Here is a 27,932-nt window from a genome sequence, read left to right as displayed (position 1 = left end):
TCCTCTGGGTGTCCCCACGAGGGCGCAGGTGCACGCGTGCACACACACGCTCACACTCACTGACTGTCCTGGGAGTCAGAGGGGTGTGCATGGGGGGAGGGACAGGGCTGAGGAGGAGGAGGCTGGGGACAGAGACAGTGAGCCCCCAGCAACATGCCCGGCCCATAGCACGGGAAGGGGGTCGCCAGGGTGCCCACTGGGCCATCCCTAGAGAGGCCTGGGGAAGACAGGGTCTGGGGTTCTGTGTCCAGCACTCTGGGCACCGGGAGCTAGGATGAGGCTCCTCCCCAGTGTGGAGGGGCTGCAGGAGAGGAGGCCTCAGCTTACTCCCCCGTAGAGGGGGTGCTTAGACAGGGTGGTCCCGGAGGCCCCAGAAGATTGCGGGAGAGTCTGTTGGCCTTGATCCTCTGTCTGTGACCCACTGTGCTCCGAGTCCTTGGGAAAAGCTTTCCGCTCCCTGAGGTCCTTCTGAGCAGCGGGCAGCCTGGGGACGTGGGGGACTGGGGACCCGGGGGCGCAGAAGGGGGCAGGCACGGGACCACCATCGGGGACCAGGGACAAGACCCTCCTTGTGGCCCCTGGGGTCCTCATTTGGGCCCCTGGTTGGGCTGAGGAGGCCTCCGGAGTGACCTGAGCACGGGCACAGTGGAGGGGGGAGGCGGCGAGGGAGGCGCTGGGGTCCCTCTCGCCCAGGAGCGGGCAGGCTCTGCTCCTTCGGGGGTGGGCCCTGGTGGAACCACTGCCTTGCTGAGTTTCTGTCATGCCCCGCCAGGCTCCTCTGTCCGTGGGGCTTTTCGGGTAAGAGTATTGAGGGGGCTGCCTTTTCCCTTCTCCAGGGGATCTTCCCAGTGTGTGTCCTGCATCACAAGCGGATTCTTTACCCGCTGAGCGGTCGGGGAACCTGGACCCCAAACAAGGGATTTGGTCTCTGCTTTTCCTGCCTGGGGCTGCAGTGCTGGAGATGACCACGAGGGGGCGGGCAGTGCCCACTCTGCTCTGTGGAGGATAGCCCAGGGTCATTCTGGGCATCCCCCTGCCTCTGACTCAACAGGCACCTTTTATTGTTAGTCTCCAGGCCCACAGTGTCAGCTGCTCAGAGGCGGGAGGGGGCCCTGAGACCCTCTGTTGATGGTTCAGCTACTGCCTGGGGGTGGTGCTGACACGACAGACGGTTCCTGCCCTGCAGGAGCTCACGGCCTGGAGGGGCAGGTGGGCGAGAGCAGGAGAGCAAGTCCACGTGAGAGAAGAGCTCCAGGGAACTGAGTCAGGGTCCTGGGGGAGGGCCGGGAGCCCTGGGGGTCTACAAGGCTCCACGGGACACCGATGCCATGACCAGAAAGATGGGTGCGGCCAGCCCTGCACGCTCGGAGCAGCGAGCTGGGGGCGGCGGTGGAGGGGGGGTTGGTCAGAGACTCGGAGGGAGGAAGAGATTTTGGCCAGAGGGCAGGAGAGGTGGGAGCTGGGGTGGCCGGAGATGGAGGGGGAGGGGAGGAGGGGGAGGGCAGACCTGGGCCTGGACAGATGTCCTGGGGTCTGTGCCCTGTGATGGCATTCCCCTCACTTCCAAGAGCAAGGGGCTTCCCCCGTGGCTCAGCGGTAAGGAATTCTCCTGCAATGCAGGAGCCACAGGAGACAGGAGTTCGATCCCTGGGTCAGGAAGATCCCCTGGAGGAGGGCATGGCAACCCACTCCAGTATTCTTGCCTGGAGAACCCCATGGACAGAGGAGCCTGGTGGGCTACAGTCCTCGGGGTCACAAAGAGTCAGAGATGACTGAAGCGACTGAGCACGCACACCCACGAAGGCAATCCCTGACCCTCACACAGCGTCTGTGTGAAATGCAGGCTCCGCTCAGATGGGGACCTCTGCCCCGAGGCTGCCCAGGAGGCTAGGCCGTGGTCCCAGCTGAGGCTCCATCAGGGCGGGTCTGTCTCTGAGGCCATCGGTGGATTCCGTATGGATAGGGGTTCAAGACTTTCCTGTCTGTGGGCCGGGACCCAATGTCAGTTCTTTGTACTGGAGCCTCAGGGCACCTCATAACCTCTGATCCTGCCTCTCTAGAACACTGCATCCGAGACAGGGAGACAGAGACAGGAGAGAGGAACCCTAACCCTAACCCAGGAGGAGGGACCAGGCAGAGTCCCAGACTTTGCATTAGTGAGTCTTGGAAATGACAGCCCATTGCTTTTGCCCGATTCTGTTCATTTGAGCCCAGTCCCAAAGCCCCTCCACCCTCAGGGAGGAATCACACAGGATGTGGGCCTGGAGGTGGGGATGCTGGGGGCTGTCATGGGGCTCACCATCCACAGGTAGAGGGGGGACAGGAGGACCTTACCCACTTATCACTCATCTGTGGGGTAAAGACTGAAGCTAACGGAAAGGCAGGGGGCAGAGGATGAGATGTTACCTAGCATCACGTACGCAATGGACACGAACTCTGGGAGATAGTAGAGGGCAGAGGAGCCTGGCGTGCTGCAGTCCATGGGGTCGAAAAGGTCAGACGCAACTTCGTGGCTGAACAACTACTGCAAGGAGAGTAAATGTAAGAGAATGAACTCAAAGGAATTAAGAATTAAAGAAGAAAGCCTTCCCACCCCAGCAGGCAGTGCCCCATTCTCACCCCACCCACCCCTCGTGTGCCCTGAGCCATGGTGGGGGAGGAAGATTCCAGGGCACGTGCTTTTCCGGAACCTGGTTTCCCCTGGTGGACATCGGCCAGTCCATCCGCTTCCTCTTCTGAATTTTCCGGGGCCCCTGAATCGTGTAAATATTGAGTCCCTTTCTGATTCTTCTCTCCCATCGCTGTGGTGAAGGGAACAGGTGAGTCCATAAATCTTTGTTTAGCTCAAACCCCCAGAAGGGAGACTCTTGGTCTAAGGCAAACATGATTTTAACAGTGGTCAGGGTTTCCAAAGTCTGAGGTCTTCTTGGCCACTCTGAGCCTCGTTTGGGAAAGCAGGGGTCCACATGCTGGGGCTGAAGACCCGAGGAGGGCAGCCGACAGGCTCGGCCTGCAGTGAAGGCAACCCAAGGCCAGAGACCACTGCTGCCGCCGCCCACCCCAGGGCTTGGCCTTCTGCTGCTGGTGGCCTATGTGCAGCTCAGAGGCAGAGCCTGAGGGTGAGAGGGGAGGGTCAGGGGGCGGAGAGGGGGCGGGGTGGGGACGCAGGGAGCAGCCCCCAGAGGCTGATGTTGGGCCAGGAGCAAGCACGGGGCCCCACCCGACCCCGGGCCCCAGTTTCCAGAGCTCCAGCTCAGACTAGTAACCCCGCCTAGGCCTGGGGGGGCACCTAGGGTGCTGAGCTGGGGTGCGGCAGAGCCGGGTGACCCTCCTCTGCCCCCCCAGGAGCTGTTCAAGAAGGTGGTCCCCTCCCACTGCCTGGGCTCCAGGAGGGCAAGGAGCACCTGGCCCCCACCGTCCGCACCACCGCCACCCGGTTCAGAAGCGTGGCCCAACCGGGTCATCACCTCCTGCCTCCGGGACCGGAGCGTGTCGGCCCGCCACAGGGCCAGGGTGGTGGAGCACTGGATCCCAGGGGCCAGGGCATCCCGAGAGAGGGCCCAGGAACCCCTCTCCAGTTCTGGAAGCTTCCTGTCCTTGGAGAATTGGGTCTGCAGCTTGCCAGCTGGTCACTGTGGCTGCTGGGTGGGTAGGAGGGGAGGGGTCCTTCCGTCCCAAAGCCAGCTCAGCCTGCCCCCACGAAACCAGGTCCCACCGCTCACTGCGTGTGCACCGTGCTTCAAGGGGAGGGCACCCCATCTGCCCAGGAACGCGGTGCCGCTGGAGCACTCTCGGTTAAGTGGCCCGAGGGGCTGCCCTGGGAGGCAGGTCTGGGACTCCCCACTCTGGCCCCAATCACAGAGAATCCTGTTAGCGACACTTTTCACAGCCGTGTGGCCCAAATTGGCCATAACCTGTGAGCTTGTGAGAGTCTCAGGAAGATGAATCCATGGTGGGTGCTCCTTGACCCCACCTCAAGGCTTCCCCAGCGCCCCCGGGCAGCCCCCCATCCCAAGTCAGAGCCAACACCGAGGTGACCCCTCCTGAGCGGGGCTTGACGGACGTCTCTACACTGTAGGAGAGGTGAAGAAGGCTTTCGCAGGACCTCAGACCCACCCTGGGGGCAGGGGCTCCAGGGGGCTGTGGCAGAGGAGCAGCACAGACAAGCCTCCCAGAAAGCGGAGGCCCTTCTGCGGGGAACAAAGAGCTGGCCCCAGGTTAGGGACGCGCGTGGGGTGGGGCAGTCCCTACGGCAGGCGTTAGTTATCAAGTGCCTCTGGGCTTCGAGCTTCCCTACTGGCTCAGATGGTAAAGAGTCTGCCCACACGGCAGGAGACCGGGTTCGATCCCTGGGTCAGGAAGATCCCCGGAGGACACGCACGCTGGTGCTTTTGTTGTTGCTCAGTCGTGTCCGACTCTTCTCGACCCCGTGGACTGCAGCACGCCAGGCCTCCCTGTCCATCACCATCTCCTGGAGTTTGCTCAAACTCATGTCCATCGAGTCGGTGATGCCATCCAACCATCTCATCCTGTCGTCCCCTTCTCCTCCTGCCCTCAATCTTTCCCAGCATCAGGGTCTCTTCCAATGAGTCAGCTCTTCGCATCAGGTGGCCAAAGTGTTGGAGTTTCAGCTTCAACATCAGACCTTCCAATGAATATTCAAGATTGATTTCCTTTAGAATGGACTGGTTGGATCTCCTTGCTGTCCAAGGGACTCTCAAGAGTCTTCTCCAACACCACAGTTCAAAAGCATTAATTCTTCGGTGCTCAGCTTTCTTTATGGTCTAACTCTCACATCCATACATGACTACTGGAAAAACCATAGGCTTGAGGAGACGGACCTTTGTCTCTGCTTTTTAATACACTGTCTAGGCCAGTCATAGCTTTTCTTCCAAGGAGCAAGCGTCCAAGTGTTTTGCAGAAGCTAGCTCGTGCTGTCCCGCCGCCCACGGAAGGCAGGTCCCACCCTACCGTCGGAGGCGCGGGGGCCGCGCGAGGATCGCCCCTACCCCGGGCGCTGCTGGCCAGAGGACGCGAAAGGGGAGCTCAGCTCTTTGCCGCATCTACTGCGAGAATGAAGACCATTCTCAGCAACCAGACTGTCGACATCCCAGAAAATGTCGACATTAACTTGAAGGGACGGACAGTTATTGTGAAGGGCCCCAGAGGCACCCTGCGGAGGGACTTCAATCACATCAATGTAGAACTCAGTCTCCTTGGGAAGAAAAAGAAGAGGCTCCGTGTTGACAAATGGTGGGGAAACAGAAAGGAACTGGCCACTGTTCGCACAATCTGTAGTCACGTACAGAACATGATCAAGGGTGTTACACTGGGTTTCCGTTACAAGATGAGGTCGGTGTATGCCCACTTCCCCATCAACGTTGTTATTCAGGACAATGGTTCTCTTGTGGAAATCCGAAATTTTTTGGGTGAAAAATACATACGCAGGGTTCGAATGAGGCCAGGGGTTGCCTGTTCAGTATCTCAAGCCCAGAAAGATGAGTTGATTCTTGAAGGAAATGACATTGAACTTGTGTCAAATTCAGCTGCTTTGATTCAGCAAGCCACCACAGTTAAAAACAAGGATATCAGAAAATTTTTGGATGGTATCTATGTTTCTGAAAAAGGAACAGTTCAGCAGGCTGATGAGTAAGATCTCAGTGATTCTGCTGCAGAAACAAGATAGATGGTTCTATGGACTCAGTTGTGATGTTTTAAAGAGACAATAAAAACTCTTGATTTGAGATTTTTTCCTACTGATTATCATTTCAAACTATTTGGCCAATAAGCAGTTAAGTAAATTCTAGTGTGTTAAAAACAATAACGGAATAGGAGTGGTTGATTGATTTTGTTGTTGTTAGAAAGATGTTAGCAAGACTTAATGGCAGAGGGGGCTTGAAGGAATACCAAGGACATTTCAGGCAAGAGGAATATGGTTATCGTGGGAAGAACTTTCGGAGATGCCCTGAAGGTATCTAATTTTGCAGTGGCACAGATTTGAATATTTGTGAGGCAAATGCCTGAGTCACAGTAACTGAAAAAGCAACTGAGAAGTGATACTGTCTTAGTAAGAATTAAAAGATGGAGTTAATTTGTATTTATGATAAACATGGTTGCTGTAGTCTAAGGTTCTCTCAGTTATACTCAGATTTCAGCCACATGTATATCCTAGTCTTTGATAGCTTTAAAAAAACTTAAGAAACGTTCCATGTGTCATACTTAAGATATACTACTATACAGTACAGTAGGGTGCCCCTAAACCTGCGGTCCTCCCCTATCTCATTTGTTAGAAACTCTAACCGTGTAATTTCTTAGGCAAAACATTTAACTTTGTCTTACATACTGTGTCTAGTCCATCAATAAAATCTGTGGGCTTACTAAGATCTTGGTTTAAATAAATGGAATTAATTTAAAAAAAAAAAAGAAAGGTGAGCTCAGCCAGGGCCGCGGGCGCCACGCAGGCGGTGCGGCCGGGAGGGTCCGCTAGATGGCGCTGCGGCGCCGGCGAAGTCGGGGAGGGCGCGGGCTGGGCCTCGCGGGCCGCCGTCCGCGCTATAAAAGGCGCGGCGCGCGCTCGCGCGGCCTTTTCGGGCGGCGGGGATGGAGAGTCGGTGGGATCCCTTTACGGCCTCTGGACTGGAGGCCGAGCGCCCGCCCGCGGCCGAGCCCCGCGCCCGGCGTCTCCGCCCGGGGTGCTCTCCGCAGTTTCCTGGCTTGGAAGCCTCGGGAACATGGCGAGGCAGCGGTGGTTTAACGGGTGAGCTGGGACATTAGGGGAACGTGCCGCGTCTGGTTTTGTCTTTAAACGTATTGATCGCCTCTACTGGGCCCTGTCTCAAAGCTAAGCGGTCTACGGGTTATTCGTGGGTGTAACGTAGCGGGTGTGGGAGCGGGGCCCCCTTCCCGCAACAGTGGGGAGGGGGCGGCGGCGTGCCTAGCGCGGCCCTTCTGTCCCCTGGGGGTCTGCACGCTGTATCGTAACCTCGGTCTTCCGCACAGCCCGAAATGAAGCAGGGGTCAAACGGAAGGTAGCTGGTTTGGCGTGCAGACAGGTGTAGGCCTGGAGGTCGAATGCAGCAAAGCCAAGCCTGGGTGGAGGGCCTCGTTGCGCGCTTCGCAAGCGCATAGGCAGTCTCGGGACTCGGACCCACGGGTGTCGTGATCTTCCCCGCACTGCCCCTAGAGGCGCTGCAGGCGTGGCTGCCGTGTCACGTCTGCGTCATGAGGTGGCAGAGAGGAAAGAGGCTCGGTCTACGCCCAGTGTTCTGGCCGGTGGACATCTGGATGATTGATAGTCTGACACTTGACAAAGTGCCCACGAAGGTGGGTGTGTGTTGCTGTAAGAACGCCTGAATTCTCTCCTGGCGCTTGGCTGGGCCCCAGGACACCCCGAGGTTGCCGTGTGAGGAGCGGCAGCAGGTGGGTGTTTGCCCTCTGGCTGAGCGACCAGCGGGAAAGGTGGGTAGGTTTCAGTAAGGCCGACCTACTTGCATTACAGAATGGTGGCACTAAAACTTCCCTTTCAAAGGTGAGCTCAGTGCCACCTAGCAAGTGACATAATTTAACTTGTTTTAGGCGGATTAAAATGTTACAGGACATTCACACGTGGTTTTTCTGCCTCTTAAAAGAAATGTTAAGATAGATTGTACAGCCAGAAACTCTTTAAAAAGAAAAAGTTGCCAGATAGACAGTTCAAAGACCAGCTGCAGTAGCCTACGGTGAGGCCTGTGTAAATTCCAGAGCGTTTTTTTCGTGTCGCCTTGTTAATGGTACTTTTTTTCTATCCAGTGTCTCACTGGTGGCTCCCTGGGAGAGAAGGTGCAGAGATTTCGGCGGGGGCGGGGGTCCTCTTGGATGGGCTTCCTAGGTGACTCGGTGGTAAAGAATCCGCCTGCCAGTGCAGGAGACCCAGGAAACTTGGGTTCAGTGCCTTGGTCAGAAAGATTGCCCAGAGAAGGGAATGGTAAGCCACTGCGGTATTCTTTCCTGGGAAATCCCACGGGCAGAGGAGCCTGGCTGCGCTGTGGTCCCTCGGGTTCATCAGACACCAGCCTACTGCGGCTGTTGGCACAGGCAGACCGTGTCAGCCTCAGAGCTGACTGCCAGGGGTTCCATGCCAGCAGCCCCATTTGTTAGTTTTAAATGCTCAGTAGTAGCTTCTCTTCGCTGATTCTGGACCAACCATTCTTGTTATTTGATACAGGAAGGACGGTGACTGTTAGCCTGTGAACGAAAGCGAGAGTGAGCCGCCTCACGCTCCTGACCAAGGTAAGTGGCCGTGCTCTTCTGAGCTGTTTGGGGGGCCTCGGGGGGGGGGCGGGCACTGCCCTGCAGATGCCGGATTCGCCGGCACCACAGGTGTGGCCGCCCTGCTGCGCCAGTGCCGTTGGGGCAGAGAGGAAGCGGCTATTTCTACGCTCAGTGCTCAGAACCGTGGGCACTAAGAATGGTTTGTAGCCGAACATCAGTGGGCACCGCACGAGGGAGGCCCTTGTTCCCACATGTACAGAAGAGAAGGCTGGGGAGAACCGAGGGAGCGGACAGGCACACGGCAAGCTTGGGTCCGGTGGGATTGACCAGGAGACGTGGGAGGACATTTAGGCGTCCTTGAGCACCTGTGACGCGCCTCCCTGGCTGGGGGCTGCTGAGCTGGAGTCCTGCGCCACCCAGCCTACAAACTCCTGACGTAAGGAGTCCCTTGAGGGAAGGCCAGAGGATCCGGTTGACAGCCCTGCTGCAGGAAAACAGGGTTTGGGAGGATTCGCTGATCAGATTCCATCTCACAGATCCCTGGGTGCGGCTGGTCCACGGGGGAGACAGCTGCAGGTGGGACTCTTCAGGACACGTGTCAGGGCAGGTACGTTGGGCAGGAGGCTGGCGGGGGCTCTGACACCTTCTGGACCCTCACAGTAGGCAGTGGTTTGCCAGAATCTGGGTGTGGGCAGTGTATGAAATCCTGGAGGGGAGTCAGGTCATTAGCTGATGGGGCACCTGGGCGGCAGGTTAGGGGTGTGTCGGGCGGAGTGTGTGCAGCCTGCTGGAATCAGTTGTGGGGGTGCTTTTGGGGGTGTTCGAGGACCCGACAGTGAAAGCCACCCTGGACAGAACGGGAGGCAGGAAGCAGCTGGTGACACCCTGCTGGCAGGATGACTCCCCTGAGCTCGGCTGACCCAGCCCTCACGCCCTATGGTCCCTCCCACAGGGCAGGTGAGGGCTGTCTGCGCAGTGTGTATCTGGTTGGTTTTTAAATCCAAGTTGGGTGTGTTGTTTTGTTTTTTTAAGAGTGATCTTGAACTTGTGGCTGCTACTAGATTTTTTGCCCACATCTCGTGTGCTGCGGCTTCTCCACTGGAGTGGGGCCAGGGTGACCGTGGACTTGCCGCAAGTCAGACGGCTGCAGGTCGCAGCAGGTCCAGTCTGTCCACCTTTGAGCCTGGCGGCGGCATGTCCTTCCCCACCCTCGATGACCCCCGCTGGCTGGACCCCCAGAAACTGCGTGGAGTGTTCGGGGGATGAGGCTGAGGAGGCTTGTCTTTGCCTTCCGGAACCCCGCTCCTGTCCTGAGGTCTCCATCCAAGGTAAGGAGGCTTGACTAGGGGAGGGGCCTCGGTCTGGCCGCTCCAGCACCGGGAGGCACGCCTAGTGGGTCCCCTCGGTTTCCTGTCTGCAGGTGGGAACCCCGGAGAGCAGCCTAGCAGCCATGCGCCGCCAGACTCGAGGGCAGTACAGAGCCTGGGAAAGGCGCGGCCTCGGAAGTTGCTCTGAAGAACGAGCAGGCTCGTCGCATCGCGTGTTGAGAAGCAGCAGTGGTGTGGATGAGCAGGGTTGAGGCAGCGGCTGTGCACGTCACGACAGAGACGTGAGCAGAGGCCGCATGGCGCCCAGGGAGCCAGCGATGACAGCCCGGCAACGGGCGGGGCGGGGGCAGGAAGGCGCCCGAAGGCAGCGGTGTCCACCTGCAGTGGCAGCAGCCCCGCAGGCACCCCAGGGCATGGTGGCATAGTCCTGAAGTCCTCCAGCCAGGAGGTGCGGGATCTTGTGTGCAGGCCCACCCCACAGGCCTGAGCTGTCTGCATTATCCCCACAGCCAAGGGGAGAATGTCGATGAGGTTTACGAATTAGTCCTGAGAACGAGTGTCTCACGCTGAAACCTTGGGACCTGTGTTTTCAGCACAGGTTGTGACAGTGAGTGGAAAGATCTGTCTTGGTGAAGGAGCATGTCCCCATGTTGGCAAAACTATAAAGAATAAACGGATCTTGAATAAACTACCTTGACTTCCCTTTGTCTGATCAGCCAGGGCCCCAACAGGAGCTGAGGGTGTGAGGGGTCAGGGTCCTGGGCTCTTTTCCTGGACGATGGTAGCTTTTTGAAGTCGGTGAAACCCGAAGTTCTGCAATTGCGTGCGCCCCCGCTTACGTCCCGTCCACGTGTGGTCCAGCTCAGGGCTGGTCGCCCTTGCCCTTGGCCCCAGTCAGCCCCCAGCTGCCAGGACGTGGGCCCAGGGTGGCGTGGGCCCGTGGCTGCCCTTCCCCGTTCCCTGCAGTAGACCAGGCTGAGTAGGGTGAGGGCACTCAGGAAAAGCGGAAAAGCTGGCTTGAGAGAACTGATGATCGCATCCCTCCCAGCACTTCATGGCAAGTAGGGAAACAATGACACTATTTTCTTGGGCTCCAAAATCGCTGGGGACAGGGATGGTAGCCATGAAATTAAAGACGCTCCTTGGAAGAAAAGCTGTGACAAACTTAGTGTATTAGAAAGCAAAGACATCACTTTGCTGACAAAGGTCCATATAATGAAAGCTATGGTTTTTCCAGCAGTCCTGTACGGATGTGAGTTGGACCATAAAGGCTGAGCTTTCAAGCCAGTCAATCGTAAACAGAGAGCAACCCTGAATATTCGTTGGAAGGACTGAAGCTTCAGCCACTTGATTCTAAGAGCCAACTTGTGAGAAAAGGCCCTGATGTTGGGGAAGATTGAAGGCGGGAGGAGAAGGGGACGACAGAGGCTGAGATGGATGGCTTCACCGACATGAGTCTGAGCAAACTCAGGGAGATGGTGAAGGACAGGGAAGCCTGGCGTGCTGCACGCGGTCCACGAGGCCGCAGAGTTGAACACGACTTAGTGACTGAACAGTAATTCACAGAAAAGCTTTATTTACACATAGTTCTCCAAAGTAACAAAACCTTGGCCTGGGCAGGTCCCAGGGCCAGCCCTTGGTGCTTGGGCTCTGAGTCCTTCCCTCTTTCCTGCCAGCTCCACTGTCCTGTCGGGAGCCCAGAAAACCCGGGGCGGGGTGGGGAGGTGGTGGTGGTGGTGCAGGGGCAGGAACCGCGTGGCCGCCGCGCTCTGGTGGCAGAGGGCCTCGTGCTGTGGGAGGCGGGGAGAGGCCCGGGGGCAGGCGTGGCTGGTGGGCCCGAGCTGGCCGAGCCAGCGTCCCCGCCCGCCCGCCGGCCTGGACAGGGCGGGGCAGGGGCCCGCGGCCCTCAGGTGTACTTGGTGTTGGAGATCTCCTTCCAGAGCAGGGTCTTGAGGTGGCTGAGCACCAGCGAGTGGTGGGCCTCCACCTGGCTGGCCAGCCCGCTCAGCGTGGTGCAGGTGCGCAGCTGCCTGCCCAGCTCGGCGCGCAGGCCGGCAGGGGCACCGGGCAGCAGGTAGTCCCGCAGCAGCTCGCACACCTTGGCCAGGTTGGGCTGCACCAGGTCGCCCTTGCACTGGCGCAGGAGCGTGTCGCAGGGCGCCCGGCAGTCGCGCCCGTAGGTGCAGTCCGCGCTGCGCTCACAGTGGCGGCCCCGCAGGAAGCGGCGCACGGCGGCCTCGGGCGCCACCTGCTGTAGGTCGGCCATCCTGAAGTCGTACTTGGCTGTGTAGCCCACGTTGGCCAGCGTGGTCTCGCACATGTAGAAGGTCCCGTAGGCGCCGTGGAAGAGCTCCTCCACAAACTCCAGCAAGCCGATGGCGATCTTGGCGCGCCAGGGCCAGGCGGGCCCCAGCCACTGCTGCAGGGCCCCGTGCAGCGCGGGCGGCAGCAGCGGCCGCAGCAGGGCCGGGAGGGCGGCCGCGGGCCCCGAGCTGCGCGGGACGCCCTCCGTGACGTAGAGGTCCCCGCAGTGGCCCAGGAGCGGTGCGGCGTGCCCCCTCCCCTGCAGGGACAGCAGCAGCAGGAACTCGTTGCGCTGCAGCAGCGCCCACAGCGACCTGGCCTCTGCCAGTGACACCCTGCTGTCCTTGTTGAAGTCGGCCATGAGCAGGACCTGGCCGACCAGCGCGGGCAGTGAGGGAAGGTCTCCCAGATTAGCCTGAGGTTCGGGACCAGGAGAGAGGGGAGGCAAGACATGGGCGCGCTGCTGCAGGCTTGGCACCCGACGCCACGCATCGGCCCGATGGGGGAGCCCGGCCTCCAGCCCCCAGGATGAAGCAGGCAGCAAGGCGCTGGGGAGGCCCCTCACCACTCCTGGAAAGCCCACCTGCGTCTCTCTCCCCAGCGCTCAGGGAGCCTGGGGACTTCCTGCACGGAGGTGGGAGTGCTGCGAGGGTCGCTCACCCTCATCTGCCCCATCCACCCCCGAGTCCCACCTCCTCCCTGGCCTCCTCCCCACGGATGCCCTCCCCCTGCCCCCTGCCCTCTGGCCCCAGGCGCGATCTCATGCCTGTGGGTGCTCCCTGAGCCTCGTGCCTGTGGGGTCTGCTTGGAACCGGCGGGCTAGCCAGATATCCCCTGGCCCGTGTGGCCCCCCCATCCAGCTTGCTGCCTGCCCTGTGCACACATCCTTGGGCGTGAACTTGACACGCCAAGCCCCTAGGAGGGCCAACTGACCTTGAGAAAGCTGAGGGTCATCTCCCGGAACTCCTTAATCGAGGTGCCCCGAGTGGGCTTGTCAAACAGCACCAGTTCCCGCCGGGGGGCCACGTCGGCCCCGGCCTTCCAGCTCAGGCTCTCCTCCAGGCCACACTTGATGGTCACCTCCTTGCCCTGCCAGAGCCCGCTGTACACCTGCGGAAGCACAGGGACCCGCTGTGTACACGGCCCCCTCAGGGCACACCGTGGGCGGCAGGGCCCCAGGGGCTGAGCCCGGCCAGGCCTACCTGTTGGCCTGGCACGGAGGAGAGGCAGGTCCTCCACTCCACCTGCTGCAGGTTGCACAGGTCCTGGCAGATGGAGCCTGAGATGATGCCCTTGCGGTACTGGTCACACTGAGGAGAGCAGGGAGACACAGCAAGTGGCCTGGAGAAGCGAGGGCTCCATCCGCCTGCCCACCAGCGCCTCATTAGCCAGACGCATGGGGAGAGGCTTGCAGCGCTAATCAGGTCAAGCTCTGCAGGAGCCGCTGCCCCCACCGGGCCCTTCCTGGCTCCAGACAGGGCCTTGCAGCCCCGAGTCCTGGGGGTGTGGGCTGAGCCGAGCTGGAAGGTGAGGCCCTTCCCAGGGCGGTCCCTAGGTGGGGGGCGGGGGGATTTGTGGCGTCTGGAGCAAGCGTGGGGTGAACTCCTGGATGTGCATCATTGCTGCCATGGTGCCCTGGCCCTTGGTGGAGCAGGCCTGCAGGAAGGGAGCGTGCCAGGGCGGGGAGGCAGGGCCTCCTGAACGCCGAGGCCCTGGACTCACCTACGGGACCAGGGAGGAGGCTTCTGTGCTGCGGCTTCAGAGCCCGACAGCCGTTCATCAGGACAGAAAAGGGGAGCCCGTCCACTGCAGAGGTCCGCTCTGACCCCTTCAGTTTCCCCCGGAGCCACAAGGCCCTTCGTGGGGGGGTCTGCCAGTGCGGGCGGTCAGGCTGGGCCAGGGTTGGCGCCTGCAGGCCACGCTGCCCACCAGGGTGGGGAGGGGCTTCCACCGAAGCTGAGGTGGGCAGTGTGGCCGTCAGCCTCAGGCGGGGCAAGACCCCTCCCCTCCCAGCCTGTCTCCTGTCTACAAACCGGGCTGACGTGGGGACCCGGCTGAGCACCCTGGAGTCCATGGGTACCTGGTCTGTGACCCCGGTCCTGCCTTCCCCCCAACACACACACCCTGGGTGCCCTTGGACAAGCTGTGGAATCTCTCGGAGACGGCTGATACCCCCGTGAGGTGGCCAGGTCTTCTCGGGAAAGGAGGGGGTATCCCCGCGGCCCAGCAGCCGGGGAGACCGCTCTGGCGCTGGTGGGAAGGCCAGGGCGCTCTGGGAAGACGGAAGCTGCAGATCCTCTGGTTGGGGGGGGCACGTTCCTTGTCTGCTCCCCCAGGGCCCCTCAGTCCTCTGCATGTTGGGGGCGCTGCTGCGGGCACACAGAAGTGCTCAGAAAACACCCACCAGCTCTGAGCAGCTGCTCACTGCATCCCACTGGCCAGACCCCGTGTCCTCCCAGGCCTCACTGCCCCAAGAGACCCCTCCACCCACCCAGGCAGCCCAGGACCTCGCCTGGTGCAAGAGGTCCCCAAGCAGTACCCCTCACCGCCCCTGCCCAGAGGCCAGGCTCCCTCTACACGCACACCTGCCCCTGCACGTCCCCAGCCCGCCAGGCTGGGGGCAGAGCCATGTGTCTGGCACCCAGCTCAGGTCTGACCCCTGGAGGGCCCCAGCGAGCATTTCTGGAAGAAACAAGGCCCCCCCAGCTGGGTGCTGCACCCTCATGCCCATGTTGGCCTGCCCCCAGCCAACGATCTACGATCGACGGGCCCCTCGCAAGTCCTGTCACGTGGGCTCTGGACCCCTCCACGACCACCTCCGGACTGTCCCAAGTTTGGCCCCCACGGGACCCTGGGCAGAACAAGCCTGCTGAGCCCTTCCACAGTGCCACACAGCCCCCCAGGAAGAGCGCCCCTCACCCTGCAGAGGAGCAGAGACTCCAGGCCCCCATCAGGAGACAGGTTCAAGGCCAGGCGTCTCCCACTGCCCCCACTTCAGGACCCGAGGAGCTCCACTGGGGCAGGTCCCCCCAGGGCATGGATGCCTCAGACCCCGTTAGCCCGCTGAGGGCTCCCCACTGCCCGGGGAGGCTGGCGGAATCAGCGTCTGAGGGTTACCAGGGCCTCTTCGGCTGGCGTCACCTCCCCCTCCACCAGTCACAGGGCATCCTTCAGCAGGAGCCGTGAGCCAGTGGAGCAGTGCTCATGGGCACACATGCACTCCCGTGGACAAGCACACACAGGTTCACAAGCGCCCTCACACACACGTGCACAGCGTTGCTCTACCAGCCATAGTGGTGACTTAGCGCGTCTCCACCCCCAGGCCCCGAAGACCACGTCCTGCAGCCTCCTTGGCTGGACCCCTGGCACCCCCGGACACGTCTACAGCTGGCCCTGTCTACCCATCCGTCTGTCTGTCCACCCCCAGCCACCCGCTTGTGCCCCACAGGGCACCCCTTCCTCCCGGGCTCCCCCCGGCAACCCCCACCCCGCCACGGCCTGCAGGGACAGCCCCACAGGACGCAGCCGGACCCTCCTAGAATCCACTGGGCGGGCCTCAAGCCCCGTTTCTAGGCTGCCCACAGCAGGAGCGCTGGCTGGGGGCGGCCGGAGCCCAGACGGCCCCGGGCGACACTTACGATGACCACTCTGCAGACATGGCCGCGGCAGAGCTCCGCGTAGGACGAATAGTGCACGTAGGCCAGCCAGCTGCCTGCGAGGACGCCCAGCCAAACCAGGAAGACATACTTGACCCTCAGGCCTGGGAGCCGGCCCTGCGGGGGAGGGGGCATGAAGAAGCACAGCGTTCTAGGTGCACAGACCCCGCCTCCTAGACTCCAGCCCCGCCTCCTAGGCCCCAACCCCGCCTCCTAGACCCCAGCTCCCCAAGCCCCGCCTCCTAGACCCCAGCCCCGCCTCCTAGACCCCAGTCCCCACAAGCCTGGCCTCCTAGACCCCAGCCTCCCCAAGCCCCGCCTCCTAGACCGCAGCTCCCCAAGCCCCGCCTCCTAGACCCCAGCCCCAAGCCCCGCCTCCTAGACCCCAGCACCCCCCCAAGCCCCGCCCCAGTCAGTGTCTCCCTCCCACTCCGCGCGCACCCACTCCTGGTGCCAGGCAGGGGCCTGGTGTCTCCCAGACCTTGAAATCTCACAGGCAGGGAAAAATAATTCCCGAATGAGGAGGATTTAGGGTAGACAACTCTTTATTTTGCTGAATAAAGAGATTTGGAACAATTTTTTCCTCCTGTCCTGCCCTCATTTCATAATGACATGTAACCTCTGTACAAGGTCAGGCTGGAGAGGCGCTCCCCCACCCTGGGCCCCTCACCCTGGCCCGGCACCCTGCACACGGTTCCTCCCACTGGGGAAGACTTCAGGCTGGACCAGGGCCGGCAGGGAGCACAGGGCTCGGAGGCGCCGCCACCCTGTGAGCTTTTACGGGACCCAGCCTCGCACACCCCCCATCACAGCGGCCAAAGTGTAGACAACCCGCAGACCCACTGACAAAGGAGCGGGCAAGTCAGATACAGCCCATCCACAGGAGAGAACGGTGTTCAGCCATGAAAAGGCAAAGAACTCCGACCCAGGCTACGGCATGGATGACCCAGCAGGACATCATGTCCAGTGAAATGAGCCAGACACAAGACAGATCCTGTGTGACTCCACCCATCCAACAACCTAGAGGACTCAGACCCACAGACACAGCAGAGTGGGGACAACGGGGAGCGGTGGGGAGAAAAGGGGGGCCTGCCCAGGATGGCGAGCGCGGGTTTGAAGGGGACAGAGCTTGAGTGCTTGAGTTTGGAAAGATGAAACGAGTTCTAGAGACGGCTGGTGCTGGTGGCTCAACGACGGGGATGTGTTTAATGCCCTTGAAGGGTGCACTTAAAAAATGGTTAAGATGCTAAATTCACGCGATGTGTAATTTACCATGATAGAGAAGAGATAACTAAGATATTCAGCTCCTGGCCCCGCTGCCAGAGGCTCCGTCCCAGGAGCGTGGGGTGGGCCAGGAACTGTTTCTCTGGAGGGCTCGGTCCCTCGGCCAGGTCTCCCCGGCTGACGAGTGGAATCACAGGGTTGGGGGAACCCAGAGCCCTGTAGGAACTGGGGGGCACTGTCTCCCATCCAGCCCCCAAGCCGCGACTGCAGGAGCATCAACTTCCTTCCCCACCCCCGTCCTGGCAAATCACGGCCTCGATGGCTGCTGCCCAGCGGCGGTCAGCTGATGGGCCAGGGCTACCAGGCGCTGCCCCGTGCAAGAGCTCAGACACCCTGACCGGGGCAGCTGAGCCCCAGAGAAGAGGGCCCGGGAGAGCAAGGGGGCTTCAGACCAGCCTGCCCTGGAGCAGGGCCTCTACCAGCACTGGTCACACATCCTGCCACCCGTGGTTCAGTGGGGCGGCTCCAGTCCTGGTCAGCCCTGGGTTTCTCATCACCTGGAGGCTGGGGCCCAGAAATGGGGCCGGCGGCTCTGCCCTGAGGACGGGGCAAGGCCTCCAGGCTCAGCTCAGGCAGCTGTTTTTACGGTTCCTCCAGGAGAGGCAGGGTCCTCCCCTCCTGCGTCTCTGGCCGACTCCCTCGGCCGGCCACCCCAGAAGGCGCTGCAGCAGGCACGGCTCGGAGCCGCGGAGGCCCGAGGTGGCCCTGGCCAGTCGCAGGGCTGGGTCGAGGCCCACTGGCCCTGCCACCACATCTGTTTCCGCAAGTTTTGTTCAAAGGGAAAAACAGGAAAGCAGACCAGCGGGTGGGGGGCCGGGAGCCAGGGGCGCGGCTGGGGCAGGACGAGGTCAGAGGACTTCCAACCACGGGTGACCACGAGGCGGGCAGGGCCTCTGGGAGCCCGTGCTGGGGGTCCTGGGGGAACAGGCGGGAGGGAAGCAGGCTGTCGCCTGCACTGGCCCCAGGGGCTGACCTGGGCCAGACCCAGGTTCGCGGCCTGACCGCAGGGCCCACCTCGGACACGGCCCATGCTCCCGCCAGAGCCCCTCCAGCTCCGGCCTTCCTGCGGCGGCCTGCTCCATGGACACCGTCCCCAGTGCCGAGCTCTGAGCCACCCCCAGGTCCTGATTGCAGGCAGGCACTTCCTCCGAGGGGAGTCCCGGCCCCTACCCCCTGCCCTGCCCTGCCCCTGTGGCATCCTGACGCCCACAGGTGAGCATGCCCCCAGGACAGGGGAAAGCTCACTCAGTGCGCCCTGGCCGGCGGCTCACCGCATCCCCCAGCTTGCCCGGCTCCTAGTGGAGCATTTGGGGGGGTCACTCGGGGGACAAAGAATGATGACCGGCAGCCTCGGGGCCAGGGGCCCAATTACACCGTGGCCTCCACCCCTCACCTCCAACGCAGGAGTGTGTTTCACACGTGGTAAACTGAGGCTCAGGGTGTCTCCTCTCATTAAGGTGGGGGTGTCTGGGAACCAACCCAAGCCATCGGGAACCCATCACCTCTCCTGTCCAGGCTCATCTGCCGTTCCCGGGCTGAGCTCAAAGGCCTGACACCCCCAGTCCGAGACCCGCCACACTGGCCTCCTCGGTCAAGGCCTTTCCCTCAGGATGGGGCCGCTGCACCCCCACCTCCCAGCGTGGGGGAGGCCACAGACCCTCAGCTCCCACCCCACCCAGAGCTGGGTGGAGACCACGACCCTCCCAAGACCCCTGGATGGCAGGAGGGCTTCTGGCGCAGACCCCTGCGGGCATTACCTGGCTCCCACCCTTCTCCCCAGAGGGGACCCCAGGGAGGTGCGGGCGGGTCTGACTAGTGTTGTCTCCTGCCCAGGGCCTGGGGTCGTGAAGGTGGCAGGTTGGCCTGAATAATTTGACGCTCGCATTCAGCCTGGCTCAGACCACCCCAAGCAGCCATGACAGGGATCGCGGTAGCCGGCCCCCAAAGCAGCCCGGGCCTCCCCTGCAGACAGCAGGGTCCCGAGAGGGACGGGGATCTGTCCAAGGTCACTGTGGGGTCAGGGCACATTCTTCATCTCGGGCTGGCTGAGGGATGACCCAGGGGGAGGGTATGCCCTTCTTAGGGTGCTTCTACGGGTCCCAAGTTTTCCATCACAGAAACACAAACCTGGTCTCCTAAGTAGAGGAAAGCGGGGCGGACCTGGTGTGGCTTCGCGGCCTGCGGGAGCAGCTCCGGCCCGCGGCGGAGCGGGGGCCTTCTGCAGCCCCAGAGGCACTGGGGCCAGCCCCGCAGCATCCGCTCACTCGATCGGCAACCTCCACCCCGGGCCCTGCCTGTCCCCGGCCCCCCAGGGACCACGTACCCGGGCCCTCAGCGACCTTGAGTCCGGAATCCGCCCAGGGTCCCCGGGCTGGATGCCGCGCGACCCCGCCGCGGCCCGGGACCCAGGGCGGGAGGGGTAGGGGCGGGAGCCGGCCCGGCCGGGGGCGCGCCTACCTGCAGGCCCTTGGAGAAGGGGCAGAAGAGCACCAGGTGCGCCAGGCGCCGCAGCCGCCGCATGGTGGGCGCGGGCCGTGCGCGGGCCCGGCTCGCCTCCGCTCGGCCTCAGCCCCGCGGGCCGGCGCGCCCGCATCGGCCGCCGCGCCTCCTCCACGCCCCGCGTCCGCGCCAGAGCGCTCGCCTCTGACGGCCCGGCGGGGGCGCGGGGAGGGGGCGCGGCGGGGGCGCGCGGCGGGGGGAGGCGGGGAGCCAAGGCGCGCGAGGGCGCGTGGCCGCGAGGCGGGCGGCGCGGGGTCGCGCGGCGGGGAGGGAAGGAGGGCCGGGGGAGGCGCCCGCGGCCCCGCCTTCGCCCCGCGGCCCCCCCGCCGCGCCCCGGCGGGAAGGGGGAGGGCGCCGAGGCCCCGCCCTCCCGCGCCCCCGGCCCGCCCCGTGCGGCGCAGACTAGCCCCTGCGTGCAAGCCCCGGTCGCCCGCGCGGCCGCCACAGGAGGGGACTGCACGGCGGGGGCCGTCGGGCGGCCCTCGGAGGAGGAGAGGCGGGTAATGGAGCCGGGCAGCCTGCGGAGGTCCCCCAGGGCGGGGGCGGACGCGCGGGGCGCGGGAGGCGCCGGGGCCCGGGACGAGTCATGGGGGTCCCTAGTGGGGTCCTGCGCCGATCACAGGGCCTGGAGGGGCAGTGGGTACTGCGGCAGCATTGGCCTCTTTCTCCCGCTTTTTAAAGAGAGTAAAGCGCACTCTCGCACCGTGCAGCTCTGCCGGTGTTTGCACAGACAGCCCGTGGGCACCACCGCTTGCAGGCCGCAAAGAAGTTCGGGCCCCGCTTTCTTCCAGGCTCCCCCGCCCCGGGCCCCGCTCCGGCTCGTCCCCTGCACGACACAAAAATGCAACAAAGCGGCCGCAGACCCCAGGTCTGGCCTCTGTCCCTGGGCAGAGGCCTGGACGCTCAGCACCCCTCTTTGCCAGCGCGGGCACCAGGCACCAACTGGATCAGCCAGTCAGTCACCTCCTGAAGGCCCTCGGAGTTGGTCCTGGCTTGGGACATCAGGAGCAGAGCCGCCGTCAAGTCAGAACTCGAGGTTCTGTACGAAGGACATTCCTTTTCCCTGAGGTGATACAGGCTGGGGATGCCGTGGGAGGTCTAGGCACCCTTTACATTCCCTGCGTGTGGGAGTTCTGATCACTCCACTTTCCCATCGGCACTTGGTATCAACCCTTTAAAAATTCTAGCCATTCCATGGGGAGCCTGTAAGTGCAGTTTCTTTGTGGTTATTCGCATTTCCCCAAAGGCTATTGATGTTGGCTACTTCTTACATACTTAGTTGCTGCCTGTATATATTCTTTGGCAAAGCATCTATGCAAACTTTTTGCCCAACTTTTTTTTTTTTTTTTTTGGTATTGTTTGTTTCTTTGTTGAGTTTTTTCTCTAGTTGCAGCCAGCGGGCCGACTCTTCATGGCCCGGCACAGGATTCTCATCACAGCAGCTTCTCCTGTTGAAGAACACAGACTCTAGGTGCACAGGCTTTGGTAGTTGTGGCTCGAGGGTTCGAGCACAGGCTCAGAAGTTGTGGCTCACAGTCTGAGTTGCCCCGCGGCATGTGGAATCTTCCCGGACCAGGGGTCGAACCAGTGTCCCCTGCATTGACAGGCATACTGCCATCCACTGAGCCACCAGGGAAGTCCTGCACTTGCTTAATTTGGATGAGGTCCAGTTTGTCCATTTTTTCCTTTTATTCGTCTGTGCCTGTCAAATCTAAGAAGTCTTTGCCTAACTCAACCCAGGGTCACAAAGATTTCCTTCTGTTTTCTTCTAGGAGTCACATAGTGTTAGGTTTCACGTGTGGGTCAGTGATTCACTTGAGCTCATTTTGGTACCCCGGCTTCCCAGGTGGCGCTAGTGGTAAAGATTCTGCCTGCCAGAGTAGGAGATGCAAGAGATGTGGGTTTGATCCCCAGGTCAGGATGATCCCGGGAGGAGAGCACGGCAACCCACTCCAGTATTCTTGCCTGGAGGATTCCGTGGACAGAGGAGCCTGGTGGGCTGCAGTCCATAAGGTCGCACAGAGTTGGGCACGACTCAGTACATGGATCAAGGCAGTGTTCTGGCTTGGGGTTTGGGGGTTTCTACACGTGGACATCCAATTGTTCTCACACTTTTGTTGAAAAGATGAGCCCTGGGATGGTTTTGTAGCAGACTGTCACTGCGGAGACACCACCCTGCAAGCAGCCTTCCCAGCTCCAGGACAGTGGTTTCCAGCAATCTCCAGAGGGCAGATTTCCTGCAATTCTGCCAGCACCACAGTGACTTCTCTGCTGTCCCGTAAGTCGCAGCTGGGCTCTCCCGGCAAGATCTCAGCCTGGGAGTGGGGGCTCAGCCCAACATGGTACTTGGCTCTCTTTCTTTTTTGGCTGTGCTGTGTGGCTTGCAGGATCTTAGTTCCCCAACCAGGGATTGAATCTGGGTTTTCAGCAGTAAAAGCATGGCACGCTAACCAGTGAACCACCAGGGAATTCCCTGCAGGTTACTTCTGTCTGCTCTTCACTTCCATCTGCCTTTGCAGTCAGTAATTCTTGAAGCAAAACTTTCCCTGTTCAGATTGCCATGTGGCTTTTGTCTCCTAATAGGGACCCAGTTGACACAGGTCTGGTGCAAATGTTGTTCATTGTTCAGTCGCTAAGTCGTGTCCCACTCTGCAACCCCATGGACTACAGCACGCCAGGCTCCTCTGTCCTCCACTGTCTTCCCGGAGCTTGCTCAAATTTATGTTCATTGAGTCAGTGATTCTATCCAGCCATCTCATCCTCTGCTGCCCTTCTCCTCCTGCCTTCAGTCTTTCCCAGCATCAGGGTCTTTTCCAGTGAGTCAGTTCTTTGCATCAGGTGGCCAAAGTATTGGAGCTTCAGCTTCAGCATCAGTCGTTCCAATGAATATTCAGAGTTGATTTCCTTTAGTGTTGACAAAAGTGTTTGATCTCCTTTCCGTCCAAGGGACCCTCAAGAGTGCAAAAGAGACATGGGCATTTTTATTTATTTATTTTTGGCCGCCTCATGCAGCTTGCAGGATTTCAGTTGCCCAGCTCAGGGATTGAACCCAGGCCTTCAGCAGTGAAAGTGCTGAGTCCTAACCACTGAACAACCAGGGAATTCCCAACAGGGGCACTTCTACAAAACTTATGGAGACCCACTCTGCTCCGCAATTTGGACCATGTGGTCTACCCTCAGATACCGGATGTCTTCAACCAAATGGTAGTGATACTTGGATTGAAGACTGGGATGGGCTCCTGGGAGCATCCAGATGGCGGGACCAGAATTAAGTTTTCATCACCTTGATCCCCTTCTGGACCATCCAGGCTGGCTAAAGGGTCCTCTTAGAAGAAGAGAAGGGCATCTGCTCAGGAGGGCCTGTTTAGGGTTAGAATTGGGGTCAGATCCTAGTTATCCCCAAAGAATCTATAGAGCCCCACCCCGCCTTTCATTCTGGTCATTGCCATGGTGACCAATGACAGGTGTACCTCTTTGGGGACAGTCATATTTAGTGCTGACTAAGGCAGGAGGGCCAGGAGGGGCCAGCAGGGGGGGACAGAGGTAGAGTCAGAAGTCTTCTAAGCGAACTTTTGAGAAGGCCATTCCAGTGCTTTGTGACCCTCTGGACTGTAGCCCGCCAGGCTCCTCTATTCATGGGGATTCTCTGGGCAAGAACACTGGAGTGGGTCGCCATGCCCTCCTCCAGGGGATCTTCCCCACCCAGGGACTGAACTCGGGTCTCCTGCACTGCAGGCAGATTCTTTACCACTGAGCCACCAGGGGAGCCCAAGAGGGACCATTTCAGGCTGCAAATGGAACTGAACACACAACACCGCTCAGAGCCAGGAGCCACCGGGGCAGCTCCTCCGTGAGTCCTCTCATAGCCTTCAGAGACCCTAGTTCCAAATAGGCCACACTCTGAAGGTCTGGGTGACCATGAACCTAGAGGGGTAACACCATCCACCCCAACACACAGACCACACAGCGACATCATCGCCAACAGCCAGGGGCAGTGACGACAGCACGCACGTCATCAAGGGGCCCGAAACAGAGATGGCTCGATCAAGAGAGGTGTGCGTTTCTCTTTTGTGCAGCGTGCAGCCAAGCCTCTGGGGGCTAATAGGAGACCCCACCTTCTCAGGGACTTGCTCAAGACCTGGTTTCTGTCTTGTAGCCCAGAATGGCTGCTCCAGCTCCAAGCATCACCTCCACACTCCAGCAAGGAGGAAGAGCAAAGGGGACACGAAGAGCATGTGCTCAGTCACTCAGTGTGTCCAACTCTTTGCAACCCCGTGGACTGTGGCCCGCCAGGCTCCTCTGTCGATGGGCTTCTCCAGGCCAGAATACTGGAGTGGGTTGCCATGCGCTTCTCCAGGGGATCTTCTCAACTCAGGGATCGAACCCAGGTCTCCCACATTGCAGGTGGGTCGTTTACCATCTAAGCCACCAGGGAAGCCCATGAAGAGCATACCTTCCCTTTAAAGATGGGATCTAGAAAAGCATATTTCTCCTGCTCATATTCGGCTTCCCTGGTAGCTCAGCTGGTAAAGAATCCGCCTGCAATGCAGGAGACCCTGGTTCAATTCCTGGGTCAGGCAGATCCCCTGGAGAAGGGAAAGGCTACCCACTCCAGTATTCTGGCCTGGAGAATTCCATAAACCGTATAGTCCATGGGGTCACAGAGAGTCAGAGGTGACTGAGCGACTCTCACTTTCACTTTCCGCTCATATCCCATTGACCAAAGGCTAGTCACACGACCTTTCTCGCTGCAAAGAATGTTGGGAAACGTAGTTTTTCAGGGTAGCTGCCGCATATTCCACTCATCTCCGTGTTTTTCTGGAACCCCTCAGTCTTGGGCACAAGTATGTCATGGGGAAAACAGAGAAATGGAGGCTTGGGTCCTTCGAGACATAGATCATCCCACTGCCCCAGGTCCTGATGACCTAGGACTGAGGTCAGCATTTCTCTCCAGGCGGATATTCTGAGAGGTGTGGATGCCTTTAGGCCCAGGCCAGGCCTGGGGAAGGTGATGTCTGACCCAATGGATGGGGAAGAGACAGGGGGAGGGAGAAGACGGACTCCGGGCAGAGGGACGGAACCCGCGGAGGCCCAAGGCAGCAGGCGGTGAGCGGACGCGGAGCCTGCTTTTGCACAAGTGTTGCCCCATTCAGGTGAAGCTGCAGTGGGGCTGTGAGCCCCTCGTCCTCTCTCTGCACTTACGCTTTGTTGTCTTGACGAGTCAGGCATCTTGGGGTCGGTCCTGGGGGGCCTCGATTCAATGTGCGTTACTCTTTTCTCTCACGCACTGCATCTCCACCACGTGCTTGTCATCTGATCTTGATTTCATGTTTGCTTGACCTTAACGCTGGGCTGGAGGAAGCACAAGCTAGAATCAAGATTGCCGGGAGAAATATCAGTAACCTCAGATGTGCAGATGACACCACCCTTCTGGCAGAAGTAAAGAGGAACTAAAGAGCCTCTTGATGAAAGTGAAAGAGGAGAGTGAAAAAGCTGGCTTAAAGCTCAACATTCAGAAAACGAAGATCATGGCATCTGGTCCCATCACTTCATGGGAAATAGACGGGGAAACAGTGGAAATAGTGGCTGACTTTATTTTTTGGGCTCCAAAATCACTGCAGATGGTGACTGCGGCCATGATATTAAAACACACTTGTTCCTTGGAAGAAAAGTTATGGCCAACCTAGGCAGCATATTAAAAAGCAGAGACATTACTTTGCCAACAGAGGTCCGTCTAGTCAAAGCTATGGTTTTTCCAGTAGTCATGTATGAATGTGAGAGTTGGACTGTGAAGAAAGCTGAGTGCTGAAGAATTGATGCTTTTGAACTGTGGTGTTGGAGAAGACCCTTGAGAGTCCCTTGGACTGCAAGGAGATCCAACCAGTCCATTCTGAAGGAGATCAGTCCTGAATATTCATTGGAAGGACTGATGCTGAAGCTGAAACTCCAATACTTTGGTCACCTCATGTGAAGAGTTGACTCACTGGAAAAGACCCTGATGCTGGGAAAAATTGAAGGCAGGAGGAGAAGGAAGGGGACGACAGAGGATGAGATGGCTGGATGGCATCACTGACTCAATGGACATAAGTTTGAATAAACTCCAGGAGTTGGTGATGGACAGGGAGGCCTGGCGTGCTGTGGACATGACTGAGCGACTGAACTGAACTAAACCTATGGGAATCCTGTGGATCTCACTCTAGGCTGCTGGGAGGGACTGTGCCTGTGCAGACAGGGGCCCCACAGAGCTGGAGGCACAGGACTCGGGGCACAGCAGCAGGCGTCTTCGAGGTCTTGGAGACTTCAGCTTCTTGAGTCCCAGGACCCAATTTTTTTTTGGGGGGGCAGGGGGAGGCTCCCTTGCGTGTCTAGTGCACTGCCTGCAGTGAGCCAAATAGTGGCCCCAAAAGAGATGTGTTCACATTCTCTCCCCTGGACCCTGTGGATGGGACCTTATTCAGAAAAAGGATCCTTGCAACGTAATTAAGATCTCGAGAAGAGGAGACCAGCTTGGGTTTTCTTGGGGTGGAGGTGGAGGACGAATCCAGTGGCAGTGTCCTCGTGGGAGACGTGCAGAGAGGACAGAGGGAAATGGGGGAGGAGGTGGGGCAGAGAGGGGGCCATGCTGTCCGCGCCAAGGGAGCTGGCAGCAGTAAGGACCCTACCCTGGAGCCTGTGGGGAGTGGCCCTCCACACCAGGATTTTGGACTTCTGGACTGCAGAACGTGCAGACTAAATTTCTGTGATTTTAAAGTCACCCTTTGTGGTAATTTGTTACAGGGGGTGCTTTCAAGAAAGAGAAAGTTCTGCACCTGGAATGTGGCTTGCAGCAGGGGCCTTGGAGAGGTGCAGCTGGTGGGGATGGTCCCAGGCATCTTCTGGCTCCCAGCCTGTAGTTTGGAGGGATCTTATTTTCCAGATGCTGAGGGAGGCTTTTTTTTTTTTTTCCTTATGTTCATTGGCCATTTCTCCTTTGTGGTTTATTAATTGCATATCATACTCTTTTAAAAGTATCTATTTTTATTTATGCTTGGCTGCACCGGGTCTTGGAGGTGGCATGCAGAATCTTCCGTTGTGGCACGTGGGATCTAATTCCCCAACCAGGGATTGAACCCAGGCCCCCTGCCTCGGGAGCTCAGAAGCTTAGGCACTGGGGACATGCCACCAGGGACATGCCTGAGGGATTCTTTTCAGAATGGCTTTTGGACGCCTTCTTGCTCTTCTTCCCAGGATATTCTGTCTATGAATTCTTTTTTAAAAAAACATTTTTATAATTCTTTTCCATGCACCTAGTTGCAAAAGCATCTTGAATCCGTGATCTGCTGCCGCGTAACAGAGCACCCCACGCCCAGCAGCTCAGAGCAGGGAACGCTTTGGTGGGTCAGGAATCCGGAGCCACTCAGCCACATGTTCATTTCTGGTCCAGGGTCTCTGCAAAGCCAGGCTCTTGGTCCTTTGAAGGCTTAAGCGGGGGTGGTGCTGCCGGGGTGGTGCTGGCTGGAGGTCAGTTCCCGGCCAGGCCGACCTCTGCTTGAGTGTGCTCACAGCGTGGTGGCCTGCAATCTGAGTGCCAGGTTGGGGCAGAGGTCCCTGGAAGTCACACAGCAGCATTCCCCCTGTGCCGGGAGTGAGGGTCCGGGGGCCCCCTGGGAGCCTGCACCACTTATCCCTGAGGATGAGTCAGATCTTCACAGGGAGGCTATGAGGGGATTAAACCACAGCAGGAGACGCTGAGGTTAGATCCAGTGCAGAACTTTTCTTAGTGTGACCCCAACCAATGTGTTGTATTTCCCAGCAGGTTCTCACAGAAGCCCTAAGACAGGAGACTGTTCCTCCACGCTGTATAGCCAGCCAGCCTGGGTCGTGAAGATGAGCACCCTCTCAAAGCCACATGCTGCTGTGATGGGGCCAGGCCGGGCAGCATAGTAACTATCTGCATGAATTATTTCACGACAGGAGGTCCTGGTAGGAACCCTAAACTAACTAGCCACCACCAGCCAGAAGAGTTCAGGAAAGGTCAAAAGGAGATGCCACGTGTCCCACCACCTCCCAGAATCCTTCTCACTGGAATCCATCTGGGCTGAACAATGCGTGTACCGCTAGGAAGGACCCTGGATCAGAAAGATTGCCAGAGACAACCCAGAAACTAATCCTATCATCAGTAAACCCGAGCCTTTGAGCCACGTGTCAGAGCAGTCCACCTGGGTCCCCTCACCCTCCTGCTCTCTGCCTGGGCGCCCCTTCCCAATAAAGGAGCATGTGTGAGCATGTGTGTCTCCTCGGACAATTCATTTCCCAGTGTCAGACAAGAGCTCACTCTCGGGCCCTGGAAGCGGTCCCCCTTCCTGCAACAAATGGCAATCAGCAGATGTGTTCGGGGGGACTGGAAGAAGAATGGACAGGGGTGAGCGTCAGCTGAGGACAGTCTGCGGCCAGGAGGCGGGGAGGGAAACAGGCAGGGGCTAACCTCCCTGGGACTGTGGCTCCCACATTCTCACAGTTAGTGCTGCCCAGGACCTGCCCCTTCGCCATCAGAGGCCCCCTGGAGTGGGGATGGCAGGTCTCCTCCCCAGCTACCCGGGTGGGGGCTCCATGCTGAGTTACCGTGGAAAGC

The 27,932-nt window shown here is 59.6% G+C and overlaps 1 protein-coding gene, 2 long non-coding RNA genes, 2 other non-coding genes and 1 pseudogene across 7 annotated transcripts; 5 read left to right on the top strand and 1 right to left on the bottom strand.

Moving 5' to 3' along the window:
- The first annotated feature begins 5,034 nt into the window (after positions 1-5,034).
- On the top strand, positions 5,035-5,744 carry LOC109566597 (large ribosomal subunit protein uL6 pseudogene; annotated as a pseudogene).
- Positions 5,745-6,571: 827 nt separating this feature from the next.
- Positions 6,572-10,269, top strand: LOC109566596 (uncharacterized). The gene is made up of 5 exons (XR_011569507.1): positions 6,572-6,757; positions 8,204-8,268; positions 8,787-8,857; positions 9,283-9,578; positions 9,671-10,269. It is a non-coding gene; the product is annotated as an uncharacterized lncRNA (long non-coding RNA).
- Positions 7,173-7,304, top strand: LOC139186005 (small nucleolar RNA SNORA17). Its single transcript, XR_011569582.1, has one exon. It is a non-coding gene; the product is annotated as a small nucleolar RNA SNORA17 (small nucleolar RNA).
- On the top strand, positions 8,334-8,467 carry LOC139186002 (small nucleolar RNA SNORA43). Its single transcript, XR_011569579.1, has one exon. It is a non-coding gene; the product is annotated as a small nucleolar RNA SNORA43 (small nucleolar RNA).
- Positions 10,270-11,137: 868 nt separating the features above from the next.
- Positions 11,138-19,513, bottom strand: DIPK1B (divergent protein kinase domain 1B). The gene is made up of 5 exons (XM_070799612.1): positions 19,280-19,513; positions 15,521-15,655; positions 13,085-13,192; positions 12,816-12,992; positions 11,138-12,297 (listed from the first exon to the last, which is right to left on the bottom strand). The coding sequence occupies exons 1-5, from the start codon at positions 19,340-19,342 to the stop codon at positions 11,485-11,487; spliced, it is 1,296 nt and encodes a 431-aa protein (XP_070655713.1). The 5' UTR covers positions 19,343-19,513; the 3' UTR covers positions 11,138-11,484.
- Positions 19,514-19,706: 193 nt separating this feature from the next.
- Positions 19,707-27,586, top strand: LOC109566595 (uncharacterized). Of its 3 annotated transcripts, none has more exons than XR_011569504.1 (4): positions 19,707-19,821; positions 20,113-20,389; positions 21,447-21,599; positions 27,117-27,586. It is a non-coding gene; the product is annotated as an uncharacterized lncRNA (long non-coding RNA). The 3 variants fall into 3 exon arrangements; XR_011569506.1 differs by having other exon boundaries at positions 21,236-21,599; XR_011569505.1 differs by having other exon boundaries at positions 21,168-21,599.
- Positions 27,587-27,932: the final 346 nt, after the last annotated feature.

This window comes from Bos indicus, chromosome 11, assembly GCF_029378745.1.
Source record: "Bos indicus isolate NIAB-ARS_2022 breed Sahiwal x Tharparkar chromosome 11, NIAB-ARS_B.indTharparkar_mat_pri_1.0, whole genome shotgun sequence".
In the NCBI taxonomy this organism is placed as follows: Eukaryota; Metazoa; Chordata; class Mammalia; order Artiodactyla; family Bovidae; genus Bos; species Bos indicus.
This window is presented reverse-complemented; position numbering and strand designations above follow the sequence as displayed.

Bases quoted from the DNA above. Each gene is read 5' to 3' on its own strand.
- DIPK1B (XM_070799612.1), bottom strand. From the start codon at position 19,342: ATGCGGCGGCTGCGGCGCCTGGCGCACCTGGTGCTCTTCTGCCCCTTC. The intron at 15,656-19,279 runs GTAGGCGCGCCC...CCTCCCCCGCAG, and splicing joins CCTTCTCCAAGGGCCTGCAG to GGCCGGCTCCCAGGCCTGAG. The intron at 13,193-15,520 runs GTAAGTGTCGCC...TGCTCTCCTCAG, and splicing joins ATGTCTGCAGAGTGGTCATC to TGTGACCAGTACCGCAAGGG.